Source organism: Schistocerca cancellata, chromosome 7, assembly GCF_023864275.1.
Source record: "Schistocerca cancellata isolate TAMUIC-IGC-003103 chromosome 7, iqSchCanc2.1, whole genome shotgun sequence".
Taxonomy (NCBI): Eukaryota; Metazoa; Arthropoda; class Insecta; order Orthoptera; family Acrididae; genus Schistocerca; species Schistocerca cancellata.
This window is the reverse complement of record NC_064632.1, coordinates 33164943-33183641: the sequence shown is the minus strand read 5'-3', so window position 1 is coordinate 33183641 and position 18699 is coordinate 33164943. Positions and strand designations below refer to the sequence as shown.

Here is an 18699-nt window from a genome sequence, read left to right as displayed (position 1 = left end):
TTTTGCCTGTAATGAGAGCATGAGGAAGCAGGCTCTGTTCAGGTTAATTAAATACACTGACCTGCTAAAAAATGTGTGTGACTGATGAAATGGTAAAAGTTAAAGGCCATGCAGTTGTCCACTTGCTACCCTATAATTGTGATTTGAGGGTGTTAGAACTGGCAATGGCAAAAGTAAAATGGTTGTTTAAGGAACACAACAATTCAGACTGCACAGTGGTTAGCACACTGGACTCGTATTCAGGAGGATGACAGTTCTAACCCTCATCCAGCCATCCTGATTTATGTTTTCTGTGATTTCCCTAGATAACTTCAGGCAAATGCTGGGATGGTTCCTTTGAAAAAGGACATGTCTGATTTCCTTTCTCATCCTTCCCTTTTTTCACTCGACACACTGAAACCTTGGATCAAGACAACCAGGTAGGTGCAGTGTTTTTGATTTCCAGAAAGCATCTGACTCAGTACCACCTCTATGCTTACTGTCAAAAGTATGATCATATGAGGTATCAAGTGAAATTTGTGACTGGATTGAGGAATTTTTTGTAGGGAGGATACAGCATGTATCTTGGGCAGAGCCATCATCAGATGTAGAAATAACTTCGGGTGTGTCCCAGGGTAGTGTGTTGGGACCCTTGGTGTTCATCTTGTACGTTAATGAGCTTGCAGACAATGTTAATTGTAAAAGCATGCTTTTTGCACATGATGCAGTTATCTATAATAAAGTACTATCTGAGAGAAGCTGACTAAATATTCAGTCACATCTTGATGGCATTTCAAAGTGATGCAGAGATAGGAAACTTGTTCTAAATGTCCAGAAATGTAAAATTTTGCACTTCAAAAAACTAAAAAAAATTTAGTTTCTTATGATCGTAATGTCAATGAGTCAGTGTTGGAATCGGCCAACCCATACAAATACCTGGGTGTAACACTTTGTGGCGATATGAAATGGAATGATAACACAGGTTCAGTCATGGGTAAAGCAGGTGGTAGACTTCAGTTTATTGGTAGAATACTGTGGAAATGCAATCATTCTACAAGATATTGCTCACAGATCACTCGTGCAACCTATCCTAGAATATTGCTCAAGTGGTTGGGACCCGTACCAGATAGGACTAATGGGGGACATTGAATGTATACAGAGAATGGCAGCATCAATGGTCATAGGTTTGTTTAACTCATGGGAGAGTGTCACAGAGATACTGAAGGAACTGAAATGGAAGACTCTTTAAGACAGACATAAACTGCTCCGAGAAAGTCCATTAACAAAGTTTCAAGAACTGGCTTTAATGGTTATTTTAGGGATATACTACAACCCCCTATGTACCGCACACAAAGGGATCATGAGGATAAGATTATAATGATTACTACACACATAAAGATATTCAAACAATCATTCTTCCCACACTCCATATGTAAATGGAACAGGAAGAAACCCTAATAACTAGTACAATGGGACATACCCTCTTCCATGTGCCTCACATTGGATTGCAGTGTAGATGTAGATATTGTTCACTTATAAGTGTATACACCGAACTTTCAATGAGACCAGTGTGCCAACTGTTCTGAGTTAGAAGATAAGGTTTTATTTGAGGATCAGCTCCTGGGTATGTGATAATAATGGTTTCTGATCCTGCTGGTAACTTGATGAGGCAGTACTTCACTGAGCTTTTTGCATAGAATGTCTACCTTTGCTGCCAGTGAATCATAATCAGTACACACAATCGCTTCTGTTGCTGCTACTACTGCTGTATTGCCATGTGGCTCTGCCATGTCACTAATTCATGGGGAAGAATAGTCTCTTGTATGCAGTCCGCAACAGCTCTCACTGATACCCCCATTTGGGATGCTATGATTGCTTTAATTGTGGTGGTGGACTGTTGCTCCATATTGTATGTAATAGGTTGTCAGGAACAGTGATAATGCCCACCTTCCTCCACAGGTGCCTTAAGTACTGAGGCAGCTTATGACCCCCGATGTCTTCTCACATGAGTGCTGGTCAGATGTGGTCTTCTTGTGAAGGGGCTACTCTTTGGTTGAGCTCAGTTTTTAGCTTCCTATAATATTCTTCCATTGGTAGCATAGTTATAATATCTTGGACTTCTGCAGCATATCAATAGTCTAGTTGGTTCCCTACCAAGGGGAACATCATCGAATCAGCAGTAATTCCTGTATAATGAAACTTGCCTCTACTTGAGCAAGACACGGTAAAGGATTGTGTCGCCATAACAGTGGCACGTGAACAGCTAATCACAATACTCTGGATTCTTCTTGCACATTGTAATCATCCTCTTGTGTAGTTTTTTAGGCTTTAATAATGTCCAGTCACCAGTTGTCAGTGCAGTTGTGATTTGGGTTGCTCGACTTTGTTAGGGGTATAGCTTCCAAGCCTGCTGGAGCATGTAAATTATCCACTTCCTGAATTATGTAGAACAATAGCTTTATTTATCAGAACAGTGAACAACTGCATTCAACTCACTTATAAACTGTTGGGAGATGTTTTATATGAGTGTAGTATCATCTCTTAAAAGACTGAAACAGTTAATGATGATGATGGGTCAGTAATCAAGCTATATGAAACTCTGGCGCAACTGTGGTGTGTCTCCCCCCCCCCCCCCTCCCCCTCTCACCCTCACAGCATGGTATCCAGGAAAGTGATGCCCATGTCCTCCTGAGAAATGTCGTTGAGTACTCTCAGTGGGAACAAAAGCTCCCTATTGGTTGCAACCAGGCCATGAATGACCACCAGAATCCAATGTTCACAGCGACCAAAGGTGTGAGCTACACCAACCAAAGATTCTGCTACATGAAACTTCTGAAGATAACCAAAATTTTTAATACTACTTCATTTTTAGTCACATTTATTCTGAGTTTCAGCTAGAAAGTCTGAGTTTCATGTTTCTCACACAGTTATGCAATACATGGGTGCATCTATGAAATTTTGTATCTTTCGAAGTTTACCCATTACATATTAATTTTTTCATATGTTTCTGTGAGAAAATGTGCCATAAAAATCAGTCATCTCACAGATTTCACTTTTTAATGACCTAGATTCAAATTAGAGTATGTACCTATGCAAAATGCCATTTGATTTTTATTTTTTATTGATATCATTCATAACAAATGCCAGTTGTAGATGATTATTTCCCAAAGTTAATTTATGTGATATAAAAGAAAACTTTAGTACTCGCTAAACAAAGATTTAGTTTTATACTCCGATGTTATAGGTAACTTCTTCAGGAACAACTTATCTTGAAGTAAAAGCTAAACACAAACAAACCTTGTGATGTGGTATATTTTGAAAACTGTTGAATTTATTTTCATAACTATACAAATATATTTTGTTTCCATTACAATTATAGGATTTTGCATTCATAAAAAATACTATTTCATTTAAATTTGTCTCTATTATTAAAATGAAAAACCACACCATTTCCTAATTTGACTACTAGGTGCTTCTAGATGCTTTTGGAAGAAACTGTTTTTATACAGACTATAAAATTCATGCCAAAGGGGGCACTTCAGTTCCTCACTACTGCAGACATTTCTTAAGAGCTCTTACACTGCTTTTATATGGCGCTTTTAGTCTTTGTTTGATTTTTACTAGAAAGTGCACTTGTAAATGCTTCCTACTTGTGTTTCTGTTGTAATGTAATAAGCAATGACTGTGAGCAATCTCGTGATGAGTGAACATAAAAACAAAAAGTGTCAAAACTAGAAGTCAGCATTATACTTCAGTCTTAACATATTAAAAATTCTGAATGACTTATACTTTAATCAAGATGTTTAATGGACACAAACCCCACAGATGCTGATGCCACATACAAGATAAGTAACAGTATAACCTCTTCTCTTAGAACATTAAAATATACATTGCAAAAACAGAGTTGATCACTAAAAATGCCTGAATGAAATATGAATAGCAAATCTAAGGGGGAGGTTATAGAGCTCAAACGGAGGCCAGCGGCATGTAGCACAGTAAGAGGCACTCTACGCAGGTGCAAGGTAGGCAGCAGGAGGTGCAGCACCGTATGTGACTGATGCTCGTGTGGCAGCTCTGTGGGGCTCTTCTTGCCGATCAGCATGGACCTGTAAGAACTGAGAACATGTGTGAGTGTGTCTTCTCCTGAAGTGTCTCCAATGTGCTTTTTCATCTGTGTTTTGAAAGTCTGTATGAGACATTCTGTCTCCCTATTTGAATATTGAAAAGTCTGTGAAATAAATAAGAGACAGGAAAACAAACAAAGGGGTCACTGAAAAGACTGAAATGGAAGACGTGATTATGACCATAATGAAAATGAAACTGAAGTGAGTGAGACATGTAGCCAAATGACTGGAAAGGTGGATCAAGGAATTCTTTTACAGATTCCAATACATATGAAAAGATCAAGAAAACAACCCAGCAGAAATTGGGTACACGAAATTATAAAACATACAGGAATGCTTGTATATGGAGTCAGTAGTGAAGGAAAAAATCTAGAAGAGGCCTTTATCCAGCAGTTGAGGTGACATAGAATCCACCAGTTTTACCTTCAATATAATATTGATAAACAATAAATATTACAATAGTGCAGTGACAAACTGAAACCTGTAGAATGTTGTCTGTGCGATAAACAAATAAATAAAGAGGAACATTTATTGTTGTGTCCTTCCTGACTGAAGAAAAGAAAGGAATTCAGAACTTGAGCCTGAATATACAATTAATAAGCTCACCTAGCCTTCAGTTTAACAGCTAAGATCTACAACATAGGAAGTTTACATCTCAGTTTGAAGTGAAATTTAATAACAGTTTAAAGTAGTATGTCAGACTGAGATTGGAAACTAGATAGGAAATATTTATGGCTTTCAAAGAACAAAAGGAAGGTTCTGACAGCTTTCATCGATGTGAGTGTTCTGTTAAAGCTTCTGGTTCTTCAGTATAAAAGGTGTAACAAATGCATGGTAAGGCTTCTATGAAAATTATCAGGAATCAGAACAGTATATTCCTCATTTTATCTCGACCTATCTTCCACAACATGAGTTGTGGAAGTAATTAAAGAGCAATATTGTTTTAGTTAGTTTACTTTGTGCTGTCCTTATAGTTGCATATAAAATAGTTATTAGATCAGATTAGTTTTTCATTCCATAGATCCATGTTGAGGAGCTCCTCGTGGATGTGGAACATGCACCGCCCCCCCCTTTTTTTTTTAAAAAAAAAAAAAGCTGAAATAACAATACTAATAGTATGATATATACAATACATCATTTGTTTCTATTAAAAAATTCGTCAATGGAGTAGAAGGAGTTGGCCACTAGTAAGTCTTTCAGGCTCCTTTTAAACTGATCTTTATTTGTAACTAAATTTTTTATGTTTGCTGGCAAATTATTGAAGATGAGTGTTCCTGAGTAGTGGACCCCTTTTTTAACTAAAGTAAGTGCTTTTACGTCCTTGTGCAGATCATTTTTGTTTCTGGTATTGTATGTATGAACTGAGCTGTTTGTTGGAAAAAGAGATATATTATTTAGGACAAATTTCATTAAGGAGTAAATATACTGAGAGGCAGTAGTTAGTATACCCAGTTCTTTGAAGAGGTTTCTACAGGACGTCTGTGAATTTACTCCACAAATAATACATATTACACGCTTTTGGACTCTGAAAACTTTTGTTTGACTTGAGGAGTTACCCTAAAATATTATACCATATGACATTATGGAATTAAAGCAGGCAAAGTATGCAAGCTTTTTCATTTTTATGTCGCCTATGTCTGCTAACACTCGAATTGCAAATACAGATTTGTTAAGGCATTTCTGCAGCTCTGTGGTGTGCTCCTCCCAACTGAATTTATTATCAAGTTGTAATCCCAGGAATTTAAGACTGTCAACCTCTTCTATCTGATCTTCTTCATACTTTATGCATATGCTGGGTGGAAACCTCTTACAGGTTCTGAATTGCATATAGTGAGTCTTTTCGAAGTTTAATGTCTGTGAGTTAGCTTTAAACCATTTATTAATATCCATGAAAATATCATTAGCAGGTCTTTCTAGAACTACACTCGACATACTATTTATTGAAATACTTGTGTCATCTGCAAACTAAACGAACTCTGCTTCTGGCAGTGTAACTGATGAGAGATCATTAATGTACACAATAAAAAGCAATGGCCCTAAGATGGATCCTTGTGGGACACCACATGTAATTTCTCCCCATTCTGATGATGACTGATGACTTAATTCACTAGTCCCTTGCACTGACACCCTTCGTTTCCTGTTAGCGAGGTATGACTTGAAACATTTTGCAGCACTGCCCGTGACACCATAGAATTCTAATGTATTTAAAAGGATGTTGTGGTTCACACAATCGAATGCCTTTGACAAATCACAGAAAATACCTGCTGCCTGTAACTTGTTATTTAATGAATTAAGTACATTTTCACTGTAGGTGTAAATAGCCTTTTCGAAATCAGAACCCTTCAGAAATCCAAACTGTGTTCTTGATAATATGTTATTTGTGGTCAGATGGTTGAGAAGCTGCCTGTACATTACTTTTTCTAAAATTTTTGAGAATCCTGGCAAAAGTGAAATCGGTCTGTAGTTTGATGGTATCTCTTTATCCCCTTTCTTGAATAGAGGCTTAACATCTGCATATTTTAGCCAGTCAGGAAATGTCCCAGTTATAATTGACTGGTTACACAAGTAACTTAGAATTGTACTAAACTCACAAGAACATGCCTTAATTAACTTTGTTGGTATTTCATCGTAACCACTAGAATGCTTTGTTTTTAAAGATTTTATTATGGAAGTTATTTCTTTTGGTGAAGTGAGTGACATATTCATGTACCTGAAGCTATTTGTAAAGGCTAGTTTCAGATATTCAAGGGCATTATTTACTGATCCTGACAATCCCATTCTACCGGTAATGGCTATAAAGTACTTGTTAAATAGATTTGCCACACTATGCCCATTGGTTACTAATGTGTCATCTACCCTTAGTGCTATTTGCTCCTGTTCCTTTCTGGTTCTACCAGTATCCTCTTTCACTATATCCCATATTGTTTTTATTTTGTTCCCTGACATTGCTATCTTCTTCTCGTAGTGCATTTGTTTAGATGTCTGAATTATTTCTTTTAATATTTTACAGTATTCCATGTATTTAGCTAAATCATCAGGATTGGAGCTATTCTTGGTCGACAGATACATTTTCCTTTTTGTCCTACAGGAAATCTTTATTCCTTGTGTGATCCCTGGTTTTATTATAGACTTTTGTTTAATTTGAGTAACTTTTAGAGGAAAACAGTTTTCAAACATGGTACTGACATTGTTCATGAATGTGTTAAATTTTTCATTCATGTCATGAGCACTATAAACATCTTTCCAGTTCATATCTTTGAGCAGTTTTCTAAACACTCAATTTTTGGTTGATTGAATACTCTCCTGTACTCAGATTTAGCAGTCTTCATAATCTGCTTAGAATTTACATCTAAAACAAGGAGCTGCATGTCATGACCTGATAGTCCATTAATTACAGGTTTTATGATCTGATTGTTCCTTTGATTTGTCTATAAAAATGTTATCAATGGCTGTCCTTGAGGATTTAGTTGGAAAGTTTACAGTGTGAGTTCGATTGAAAGACAACATTACTAACTGCAGTAAATGTTTACTGGAAGATTGCATTTGAAAATCTGTATTAAAGTCACCAACAATCAAAATTTCTTTGTTTCTTCCTGTTAAATAACCCAAAAGAGCTTCTAGATGATTTATGAATAGATTATAATTTCCTGCAGGTGCCCTGGCCGGCCGAAGTGGCCGTGCGGTTCTAGGCGCTGCAGTCTGGGACCGCGAGACCGCTACGGTCGCAGGTTCGAATCCTGCCTCAGGCATGGATGTGTGTGATGTTCTTAGGTTAGTTAGGTTTAACTAGTTCTAAGTTCTAGGGGACTAATGACCTCAGAAGTTGAGTCCCATAGTGCTCAGAGCCATTTGAACCTGCAGGTGCTCTGTAAATAGTTACTATTATATAGGATCTGTTATGGAACTCTACTTCTGTTGCACATGCTTCTAGATGCTGCTCTACACAGAATTTATTAATATCAATGTTCTTGAATTTATGACAGTTTTTAATAAATGTGGCAACTCCTCCTCCATCCATATATACTCTGCAGAAGTGGGAAGCTAACTTAAATCCTGAAATGTCTAACATATCTATACCAGTGGTCACTTGATGTTCAGAGAGGCAGATTATGTCAATTTGGTTAGATGAATTCAATTCATCGATACAAATGAGTAGTTCATCAACTTTATTTCTGAGTCCCAGGATGTTCTGGTGTAATAAAGATAACTTATACTGCATACTAATGGGATTATAGCTGCTTTTGGTACATAAACTGGACTTAAACTTGTTCAGAGGACAAAATGCACATAGAGATGTTTATCGTTAATGAAATAAACTTACATGATTTATTATTAACAAAAAATAATCTGATGTGTTTCATAGGTTCTGAAATTTTAGTGTTAATTATGATACAATGTGATTTTCCATTAATCATTATGATACAATGTTAAATTTTTATACAATTCTCTTACATGTATTAATATTTGCCATTTCATTTATAAGTGTTGTCCTTTAAGCTATGTATTTAGTGTACTGATATCTATGTAACAGCTTCACATTTCGTGTAAAAATAATTTAACTCTGGCCAGTTCTAAAAATACTACAAGGTCACTGGGACAAGAAGTTCCACTTAATGTGGCAACTACTGGCTTCCCTAACCTAATCAACAGTAGGCACATCACAGTCAAATGCTCTGTCCCAGGCAACAAAATCACAGGGAACAAATAGTGCACAGTTATAAAAATGGTAAGAAACAAAATATCTAACGTTGAAGCAATGACTATTTCCATTCATAATATAATTATGTTATCTACAGAAGGTTATAAAACATTCTTTCATTCTGATTATTATGGGTAATGCTTTTAGATTCCGGTTAGATGTGGTGATTGTTAAAGTATAACTGCTAGAGAGAACAAATGCAGTAGTAGAATGATAAATATCAGTGTACTCAGTTGCTCATATTTTGCAGCTCATTCTGTAGTTCCACAGATTTCCATTCCAATCATAGCTACTGTGCTCTTTCTTATTTTTTCCCTCTCTTTCAATTTTTATCTGCTTTATATCATGGTCAAATAATTATTCTCTTTAAGCACTGTGTGTTTAGCTGTCGTACTCTGTGTGTGTTTAGTTGCCATAACCATTGTATCTCTCACCATGAAACTGATACAGCTGAAAAGATGGTTCTATCACTCTTATGTTGTTATATACTCATATACTCTCTAACATACTGCGCACATGGATCAAGCATGTGGAAAATACAGGAATAGGATAAAACAAATTGTTATTTGAAGCATTTGTAATATTCATACATTTTTATATCTCTTGTGAATATTTGTGGATTTACTCTCATACATCCCCAAAGGAAAACCACAGAATATTTATTCCAAAACTTTTTCTGCTTGTACTTAATTGGCATTATGATCATAACTTGATTTTCATGTTCTTTTGTTTCAACTGAAGATTATTAACTTTTACTTGTTGTTAACAGGGACTATCAACATTCTACAACTATTTCTGTAGTTATAATCATTTCCTTCCTTATTAGAAAATAAAATCATAATGTAGAAAAGACTGGTTGCACCCGAACAAACAGTCTTACTTATCTATGTCACATTCGCTACCTAGTGGCTACGTCCTACAGTCAGTCTTTTTTTCCTGTTCTTGTTTCATTCTGTCTGTGGTTTGTCTTACCACATAAACCTCAGTCTACACAGAGTACTTTATCTGGTATAGAAGTACCAAAATAAATAAACTTAGCACTAGTAACTTACACCCTTTTAATGAAAGAATGTTACATATGAAAGCTAAAGCATACCTATGTGGTGACTACTGACCACCAAAACCTGCCTTTGTCATCAAAACTGATGTGACTATGTTCTTTGATTTCAGTCTGTTTTATTCCGCATCACTGTTCACGTGTGTTTTCTGTGTGTGTAATATTTGACAAATAAATAATGTTTATATATTCAATCATTTCATTAGTTCATTTGTCCAGCTATCCATGACAGTGATTGAATTAACCACATCTGTATCAGACCACTTCATCAGAATACATTGTTACTAGCAGCAGTGGTCAATGTGTGGCTGAAAAGTGCAATTATCAGTGTTCACCAGTTCAGTCAATGTTTATAATGACCTTGTCCTCAACAGGATGTTAAACATTACATTTTCCTTTTTGCTTCACTTCAGCCTTGCAATTTCAGATACAAAGTATGGCAGTGGCTGTATAACAAAATTCTTGTTGCTAATTAGTGAGGAGCCCAGCACATCCTCAGTGGACTCCAGAATAATGGAAAGTAACATGTGAAGTGATACACTGTCATATATAGGAGTCCATTAGATTTGTATGCATAGCGGCTTTTGTTTGCTAGTGTAAATCATTCAAATATGGATGCTTATAGCTTGCAAATATAGGAAGATATAACTGAGGTGTTCATCGGTGGCCAGGCGTGGAAACATGGCCAAATTTGTAGCAAAACTTTCAGATAACATCCTTCCTTGGAGCTGACAGACAAACAAACAAAATATATTCACCACATATAAAAAAAAAACTACTCACCAAATGACAACAGGAAAAAACATATAAAAATATGAAGAAATGCACAAGGTTTTGGAGCTAGTGGCTCCTTCTCCTGGTAGAAGGGTTGAAGGGACAGGAAAAAGAATGAAGGAAAAGGTGTGATTTAGGAAATGGGGAGTGTTATGGAAAAGTCAGCCAGACTCTGAGTCTTTCCTTCTCATTCTGTCCAGTAAGTCTCACCTGACCCAGGGTTCTGGGTTTTCTGTAATGCTTCCCATTTCTTTCACCTCACCAGTCCTTTTCCTTTATCCCATACTGAACTAGAGAGAAGTGGCTGGTGAATGGGGGACAGGGTGGGGGAGGTAGTGTCAGGCAGGCATGAGGATACAGTCTAGCAGAGGTTGATTATATGGCACTTGTAGAACTGAAGGACATATTGTACAGACAATTCTCATTCACCCAACTATAGATGGCACAGTTTGTGAAGCAGGTTCAGTTGCACAAAATGCCATTGGTTGTTAAACAGTGGACATTCACTCGGGAGGACAGTAGCAGGTTGGTGGTCATGCCCACATTTCAAGGCTGCACACAAATTGCAACGGAGTTGATAAATGACATACCAGCTCTCATAGGTGGCTCTGCCTCTAATGGGATAAGATATCCCTGTGATGTGATGGTACTGGAATAGGATGTGCTAAGCAAACACCTGAGACAGGATCTTGCACTTGAGTCTTTGCACAGGAATATGACCTATGTGGCAAAGTGTTTGGAGTGGGCATAGCACAAAAATGCACCAGAACAAGATGTACTTTTGATAGATGGACTGAGAGAGAGGTTAGAAGAATTTTGGGATGGATCCTCCTCACTTCAGGCCATCATGAAAACTATGATGCCCGGATGGAGGATGGGGCTAAGCTGTCCCAGTCTGGAAGGAATAAGGGAGATGTTCCTCTGCATCTGGTCAATGGGGAAGATTGGAGAATTAGGTGCATTTGTGTATATGGCATCGGAGATCTGTTCATGGACTAGGTCTGAAAGACAGTGCTTATTGGCAAAGGCCTTCAGTATACTGGACAAGTGATTGCTCATCACTGCAGATGCACCATCCATGGGTGGTTACATTGTACAGGAGAAAATTTAGTAAGTGACGGCTGCTATGGAAGTGGAGATACTGTTGGTGTTTGGTAGGATTTTATGTAGCCATTAGAGTATAGGTCAATATTCAGTAAGGTATCACACTGAGTTGGAGAGAACTAGAAAAGCAGCATAAAATTTATCAAGGTTGTGGAGCAGTGAGGATATAGTGTCCTAGCCATTGGTCTAAATCATAAAGATATTATTAATGAAGCTGAATCAGATGAAAGGTTTAAGATCCTGGGTGGCTCGGAAGTAAAGCTATTATGTGACCCGTGAAGATCTCAGACACCCATCCAGAACGACACAAAGAATAGAAGGCACAAAAGTGGAAGGGCTATGAACTTAAAGAGAATATTATGGTAAAGGAATTGGAAGTAGATGACGATGAGACAAATTTGACAGAGCAAATGAAAGACTGAAGTCAAAACAACGCTCTTGGAGAAAATTATTGAGCTCCTTCAGGGAAAATAGCATGACAAAATTATTCCACCTGGTATGCAAGGTATTTGAAACAGGAGAAATACCCTGACTTCAGATGCTTCTAGGAGTGAATACTACTGAACAAAAAGTTTAAGAAGTATTGGCTTCAAATTACCGATACCCTTTATTTACAGATAAATCGAAAGATTTTGGGGAAGATCAGTTAGGGTTCTGGAGAAATGTAGGAACATGTGAGGTATATATTAAAGAAAGGCAAACCATTTATAGCATTTGGAGAAAGCTTTTGACAATGTTGCGTGGAACACTCTCTTTGAAATTCTTAAGGTACTAGTACTGAGGATAAAACAGAGGGGGCAGTTACATGATTTGAAAGAAATAAAACTGAAACAGTAGTTGAGAAGGGAGCCAGACTGTGTTGTAGTCTGAAACTTCCTGGCAGATTCAATCTGTGTGCCTTTCGCAAGCAAATGCTCAGTCAGTACAGCAATTTCTAGTGAAAGGCAAAGGTCCTGACTTTGAGTCTTGATCTGGCACACAATTTTAATTTGCTAGTCTGTTTCATATCAGCATACTATCAACTGCAGAGTGAAAATTTCATTCTGCAAATGTACTCCCAGCCGTGGCTAAGCCACGTTTCCACAGTATCCTTTCATCCAGGAGTGCTAGTCTTGCAAGTTTCGCAGGAGAGCTTCTGTGAAGTTTCTAAAGTAGCAGATGAGGTACTGGCAGAAGTAAACCTATGAGGACAGGTTGTGGGTTGTGCTTGGATAGCTCAGTAGGTAGAGCACTTGCCCGCAAAAGGCAAAGGTCCTGAGTTTGAGTCTAGGTGTGGCACACAGTTTTAGTTTGCCAGAGTTTCATATCACCGTACATTCCACTGCAGAGTGAAAAGTTCATTCTGGAAATATTCCCCAGGCAGTTAATCCATGTCCTTGCAATATCCTTTCTTTCAGGGGTGTTAGTCTTGCAAGTTTCACTTCTGTGAAGTTCGGAAGGCAGGAGATGAGGTACTGGTGGAAGTAAAGCTGTTATGATGGGTCATGACTCATGCTTGGGTAGCTCCATCAGCAAAGCATTTACCCGCGGAAGGCAAGGGTTCTGAGTTCGAGTTTTGGTCCAGTACACAGTTCTAATCTGTCAGAAAGTTTCATATCAGTGCACACTTCACTGTAAAGTGAAAATTTCATTCAAGGTTGTAGCGTATTCTCAATGTTATTCACTCTGTGAAGGAAACCAAGCAAAATTTGAAACAGAAATCGAAATTCAGTGACAAGAAATAAAAGCTTTGAGGTTTTTTGATGACACTGTGTTTCTTTCAGAGATGGCAAAGGACTGGGAAGATCAGTTGATAAACAGGTAAAAATGAATATCAACAATATTTGCTATCAGCCAAATAACTGGTGACAGGCAGAGTAGAAAGTGTATAGAACTAAAACTAGATATTTCATGAAAATTATTTATGAAAAAGGGATAATTTGTTAGCATTAAATATTTAAGTTTAAGTCTTCCTAAGTCTTTTCTGAAGGTACTTCTCTGGAGTGCAGCCTTGTATGGAAGTGAAATGTGAATGGTAAACAGTATAGACAAGAAGACAATAAAACTTTTGAAAGTGCTACAGAAAAATTCAGAAGATTAGATGTGTGTATTAAATAACAAATGAGCAGGTACTGAATCAGATTGGAGAGGAAAGATATTTGTGGCACATGACCAAAAGAAGGTATCGGCTGACCAAATTCATTTTGAGGCATGAAGGAATTGTCAGTTGCGTAATGGAGAAAATTGTGTGTGTGGTGGAGGGAGGGTGGGGTGCTAAAAATTGTTCAATGAGACCAAATCACATTCAACTGGATGCATGTTGCAATAGTCAAGCACAGATGAAGTGGTTTACACAGGATAAACCAGCATGGCGATCTGTATCAAATCAGTCTTAAAACTGGAGACCATAACAAAATCAAAGAGATTTCTATGCAAGAAAGCAATTCATGTCCCTCCAGCCATGCTAAATGCTATGGATTTGTTTGTACTTTTTCCCTAATTGTTTACAGAGTTCTTACAAACATATGACACTATAAACATGTCATGTCTATTAATAAAGTTCAAAAAGGATTCATTGTGCCACAAAAATACGTTACCATGGTTTGGTTATGCATACATTAAAGAAGAAGGAAGATTAGGTTTTAATGTACGTCAACAACAAGGCCATTTGAGACCGAGTGCTAGCTTGGATAGGACAAAGATAAGGCACAATCAGTAATGTCCTTGCTGAGGTGAACATGTAGTTATAAAGTTAGAAAAAAAAGCTTTTATAACATTTAAGTTCGCCCACACATGTAACTGTGTGTGCATGGGGGGGAGGGGGGGGGGGTTAGTGCAGCTTTACAAGTGTGCACACAACAGGCATACATGTTCAGACGAAGAGTGTGAGTTTGAAAGCTGAATGAACTGATGGAATCTCCTGCTGCTTCTTGCTTGCATAGTTTCATATTTAGGCACGAAAAATACAAAAATAATTGTGTTTTCTGCTACTGATGTTATGGTGGCCTAAAAGCTGGAAACTGGTTTGTAATAATAAATACCAGATATAGGGTGTATCTCATGGAGGATAACAGCAACCAACCACTTCGTATAATGCTATTTATTTATTTAAATAGAGGCATTACTGGTTTCAAGCTGACAAGTTCATCTTTAAACGACCCGTTCACATTAAGATACATTTTACATTAGCTTTCACTATTCGTTTTCCTAAATGATGAAAACAAAATGTGAAAGCTAATGTAAAATGTGTTTTAACTTGAACGAGCCCTCTGAAGATGAACCTGTCAAAACCAGTAACAGCGCTAGGTAAATAGCACTATACAAAGTGGATGGTTGCTGTTCTCCCCTCTGTAAAAGTCAACCCGTATTTTGCACACTGCCAAGGGTTCAGAATGCCAGTTTTTGACAAAACAGCATAAATACCAGAGGAGTAAAATATAATCTGTAAACTCTTCATTTTTAAATATGAAGCTACCCTGTACACTCTTTGCCTATGAAACTAAAGCTACTCAAAACTTACCCTATTCTAAGTTTTTCAGGACAGCTATAAGTTGCACTCAGCAAGTGTTATTGACCATTTTTGTTCTATAAAATTACATGAGCATCGTCAGAATCACTGGAATTTACAGTTTAAACTACAGTAGCTGGCTGATTACATGCTATTGCTAAATTACTCTATACTGTTTGCAGCTGTGGTTCATTATACTATCACTCACTTCTACCTTTCCTCAATATACCAATTAATGAAATATTGTAATACCTACATGAAGATAGACTCATCAAACAGAAGAGGCACAGTGAACAGTAGAAAGTCATTTAGAAAAGGCTGATGTAATGTGCACGTGCATGGGGACAAAGTTAGATGAGGTTTTGCCAATTCAAAATGGCACTTATATTTCCCTCATCACACCAAAGACTTATTAACTAACAGCCTGGCGTCCTGTGGAGACCACATATGAAGAAAAAGCAGTCCCTCTTCCACTATTCAGAATATGATTGTGGTGTCACTTCCAGGAAATGAAATAAAGAATCAACATAATGTACAGTTTTATTAACAAATACCAACACAATAATACTGAAAGGTACATTGTAACAGTTTTAAATTTGTAATGGCAAGTGTTAAAAAGGATAATATTAATATGTATATTCTAATCAACAGTCAGTTCTATAATACAGAACTTTACATAGTTACAAATCGAGCACATGATAGAGAGCAGTACTGCCATGTGCCCACTGTGGAAGACACAGGTACATTGTCCAGACTTGTCTTTAACAAATTTTAAATTTCACTATTGCTTTATATGAATCATACAACTTGACTACACAAGGCTTAAAATACACAATTGTCACACTGTCTATTTTCATTTAGTGTAAAATGGAATTTAAAAATCTTTCCCTTAACCACAGGTATACAGTAGTAGTTGTTTTTGTGACAAGAGGAGTTGCTGAGTACGCAGTGAAACCACAAACAAAATGGAAAATGTATGGTTGACTGTGACAACCTTGCCACTTTTTGAAAACTGTTGCATTTGGCACTTTGCGAAGTTCCTGAACTAACCAATAGTGTCACCACCGTTCGCATCTTACAAAGAAGACATTTAACAATGGCTATTATGCATCTTTTCAATACTGACACATGTTTACAATTGTTTTTTGGTGTTTTGCTTCTACCTAGAGAAGGATTCCCCCCCCCTATAAAATTGTCTTGCCATACTCATTCTTTTGTATTTGAGTATAAACTACTTGACTTGCTTATCAGAGCATATAATTGTCTTTCAAATCACATTTATATATAAGTATTATGATGCATTAATATAATTTGGTTAAGTTGTACCAGCAAGTTTGGTGGAATTAGGACAACTTTGCCTTTCCAGAATTTCTCAACTTTTCCCATACTTTCCTTCATCATATCTTATATATTTTGTTTTGTTTTACATGTTTTTAAAATTCTAAGGTGCACATTGGACCAGGCTGGGTGTCCACAAGTATCAAAACAATGATGGTATTACTCTATGACCTGCTGTCTCTGCAATGGTTAGTACGGAAATGATTAGCGGAAAGCAGCTAAAAGATGTAATATTCCACTTAGAACCACTGAAAAGAATTAAGTGCTTATATTAAAAAACATTGAGGTGCCAAGCTGTAATGAGTAAGCACAGAGCTTCAAACAAGTCCTTGAAACTGTCATGGTTACACAAATTGTGAAAGTAGAGATCAAGGGTAATTCTCTCAAAGCCTGTTCATACATAGCAGTTAACACATTACATGAAATAAAGAAAAAATGTCAAAGTTCTCCCCATTGAGATTACTGCTGGTGAGATTAAAGGTGTAACACAGAATAGCATTGGCAGAATAAACATTGAATGGTCACAAAATTTCCCTCTGCTGTGATTTATTATTCCAAACATTAGCTACCAAACAGTGTGCGCGTGTGTGTGTGTGTGTGTGTGTGTGTGTGTGTGTGTGTGTGTGTGTGTGTGAGAGAGAGAGAGAGAGAGAGTTGTAGATTCACTTATGAAATAAGACTGTACATTTTAAGTAGTGCTGGTGAAAAACAGTACAGTACAAAAGAAAGAAGATGGATGTATTTCATTACAACGATTACTGATGTTATTACATGTAGTTCATACAAATCTGCGTATCAGGTTGCAACCTTTATATTTGTTATATGCTGGATGCAGTTGAGGTATCATGCATTGTAATACTCTTCCACAACTAAAGTGTCATCTTTTTCCAGGAGACTGGAGAAATATTCTCTCACTGTTGAATGTGGATCATGGGGAATGTACTTCATGCTTCAGACATCTGTTGTGGGTGCAGCCAACAGAAGAGGATTTATTATTCATAGGAAAAACAATGAGAGATGAAAACATTCCTCTGATAGTGAGTGTAGGCTGTGGAACTGGACTACTGGAGTGGTTAATCACCAATGCCACAGGTGAAGAGAATGATGTTATGTTATAGTGTTAGATAAAAATGGGACCTTAAAATTTTTCTTTTGCCAGGTTTGGCTGTAATAGGAGTTGAAGTAGACCGTGCATGGTGGGAATCTCCATATGCACCGCCCACATTCATCCCCCTGAGATTTGTAAAAGATGATGATGAACTGACAAAACTTCCCAAGGAACACGCACTCCTCTTCTGTTATTTTAATAACAACACGGCCTTTTATGATTATTTGAAGGTGTATGAAGGTGGGTGGCTCATTATCATTGGTCCAACAATTGGTAGTGGGAGACATTCAAAACCAGCACCTTTTGATAATGACTTTCAAGATGTTGGATGGAAATTACAAACATTTAAGGAAATAGGACATACTAAAGATTACATAGCTATATACAAACGTAGTGGTATCACAGTCCTTTAAAACAATAACATTCCATGGACATTCATTTAATAATTAATGTCATGATTACTATTAATTTATTTAGTGGAAAATGCTTCAAATCTAAACCATTGTACACTTCCAATAATGTTACCTCAATGTATGGATGGAATGTAAGAAACATACATTATTTATATATGGTCAGTTTTAATTTGTAACGCAAATACAGAAAAATAAATAGATTTTGGCATTGTAATTTCTGCACTGTTTTACAACCACTGTACAAAAAGAAAATAGTTTAAACAATTAATATACATTCTGTGTACTGCTTCTAAATGAAGAATACAAAATTATATTTTAATTACAACCTATAAAAATAATGTAATATTAAACCCCTTAAAATAAATGTCAGTCTCATATGAAAAACAGTGAATTGAAAAATGAATGTCACAACATTTACCATACTTACATAACTTGTACAATTATGTACATTAACAGAAGATCATATTGGCCGCAAAAAAACATATTATGAGAAATAGCAAATTAAATAAATTAGATAGCTATTTCAAAATATTGTATATTTTTAATGCAAGTTTAGATTCTGTTCCCAACATTTCCAAGTCTTTAGAGAAGATACTTGCAATTAGCTTCTAATGAA

At 36.7% G+C, this 18699-nt stretch overlaps 2 protein-coding genes across 2 annotated transcripts in view; one reads left to right on the top strand and one right to left on the bottom strand.

Annotated features, from left to right (window-relative positions):
• The first annotated feature begins 8689 nt into the window (after nucleotides 1-8689).
• On the top strand, nucleotides 8690-18085 carry LOC126091903 (uncharacterized). The gene is made up of 3 exons (XM_049907204.1): nucleotides 8690-8829; nucleotides 17454-17654; nucleotides 17722-18085. The coding sequence occupies exons 1-3, from the start codon at nucleotides 8772-8774 to the stop codon at nucleotides 18081-18083; spliced, it is 621 nt and encodes a 206-aa protein (XP_049763161.1). The 5' UTR covers nucleotides 8690-8771; the 3' UTR covers nucleotides 18084-18085.
• The window catches only part of LOC126091902 (uncharacterized), a 113714-nt gene continuing 112999 nt past the window's right edge, over nucleotides 17985-18699 (bottom strand). The window contains exon 12 of the transcript XR_007521279.1: nucleotides 17985-18691. The gene's annotated coding sequence lies outside the window, so the exon portion shown is untranslated. The remainder of the gene's footprint in view (nucleotides 18692-18699) is intronic.

Bases quoted from the DNA above. Each gene is read 5' to 3' on its own strand.
- LOC126091903 (XM_049907204.1), top strand. From the start codon at position 8,772: ATGCTCTGTCCCAGGCAACAAAATCACAGGGAACAAATAGTGCACAGT. The intron at 8,830-17,453 runs GTAAGAAACAAA...ATCTTTTTCCAG, and splicing joins AGTGCACAGTTATAAAAATG to GAGACTGGAGAAATATTCTC. The intron at 17,655-17,721 runs GTGAAGAGAATG...TTCTTTTGCCAG, and splicing joins GTTAATCACCAATGCCACAG to GTTTGGCTGTAATAGGAGTT.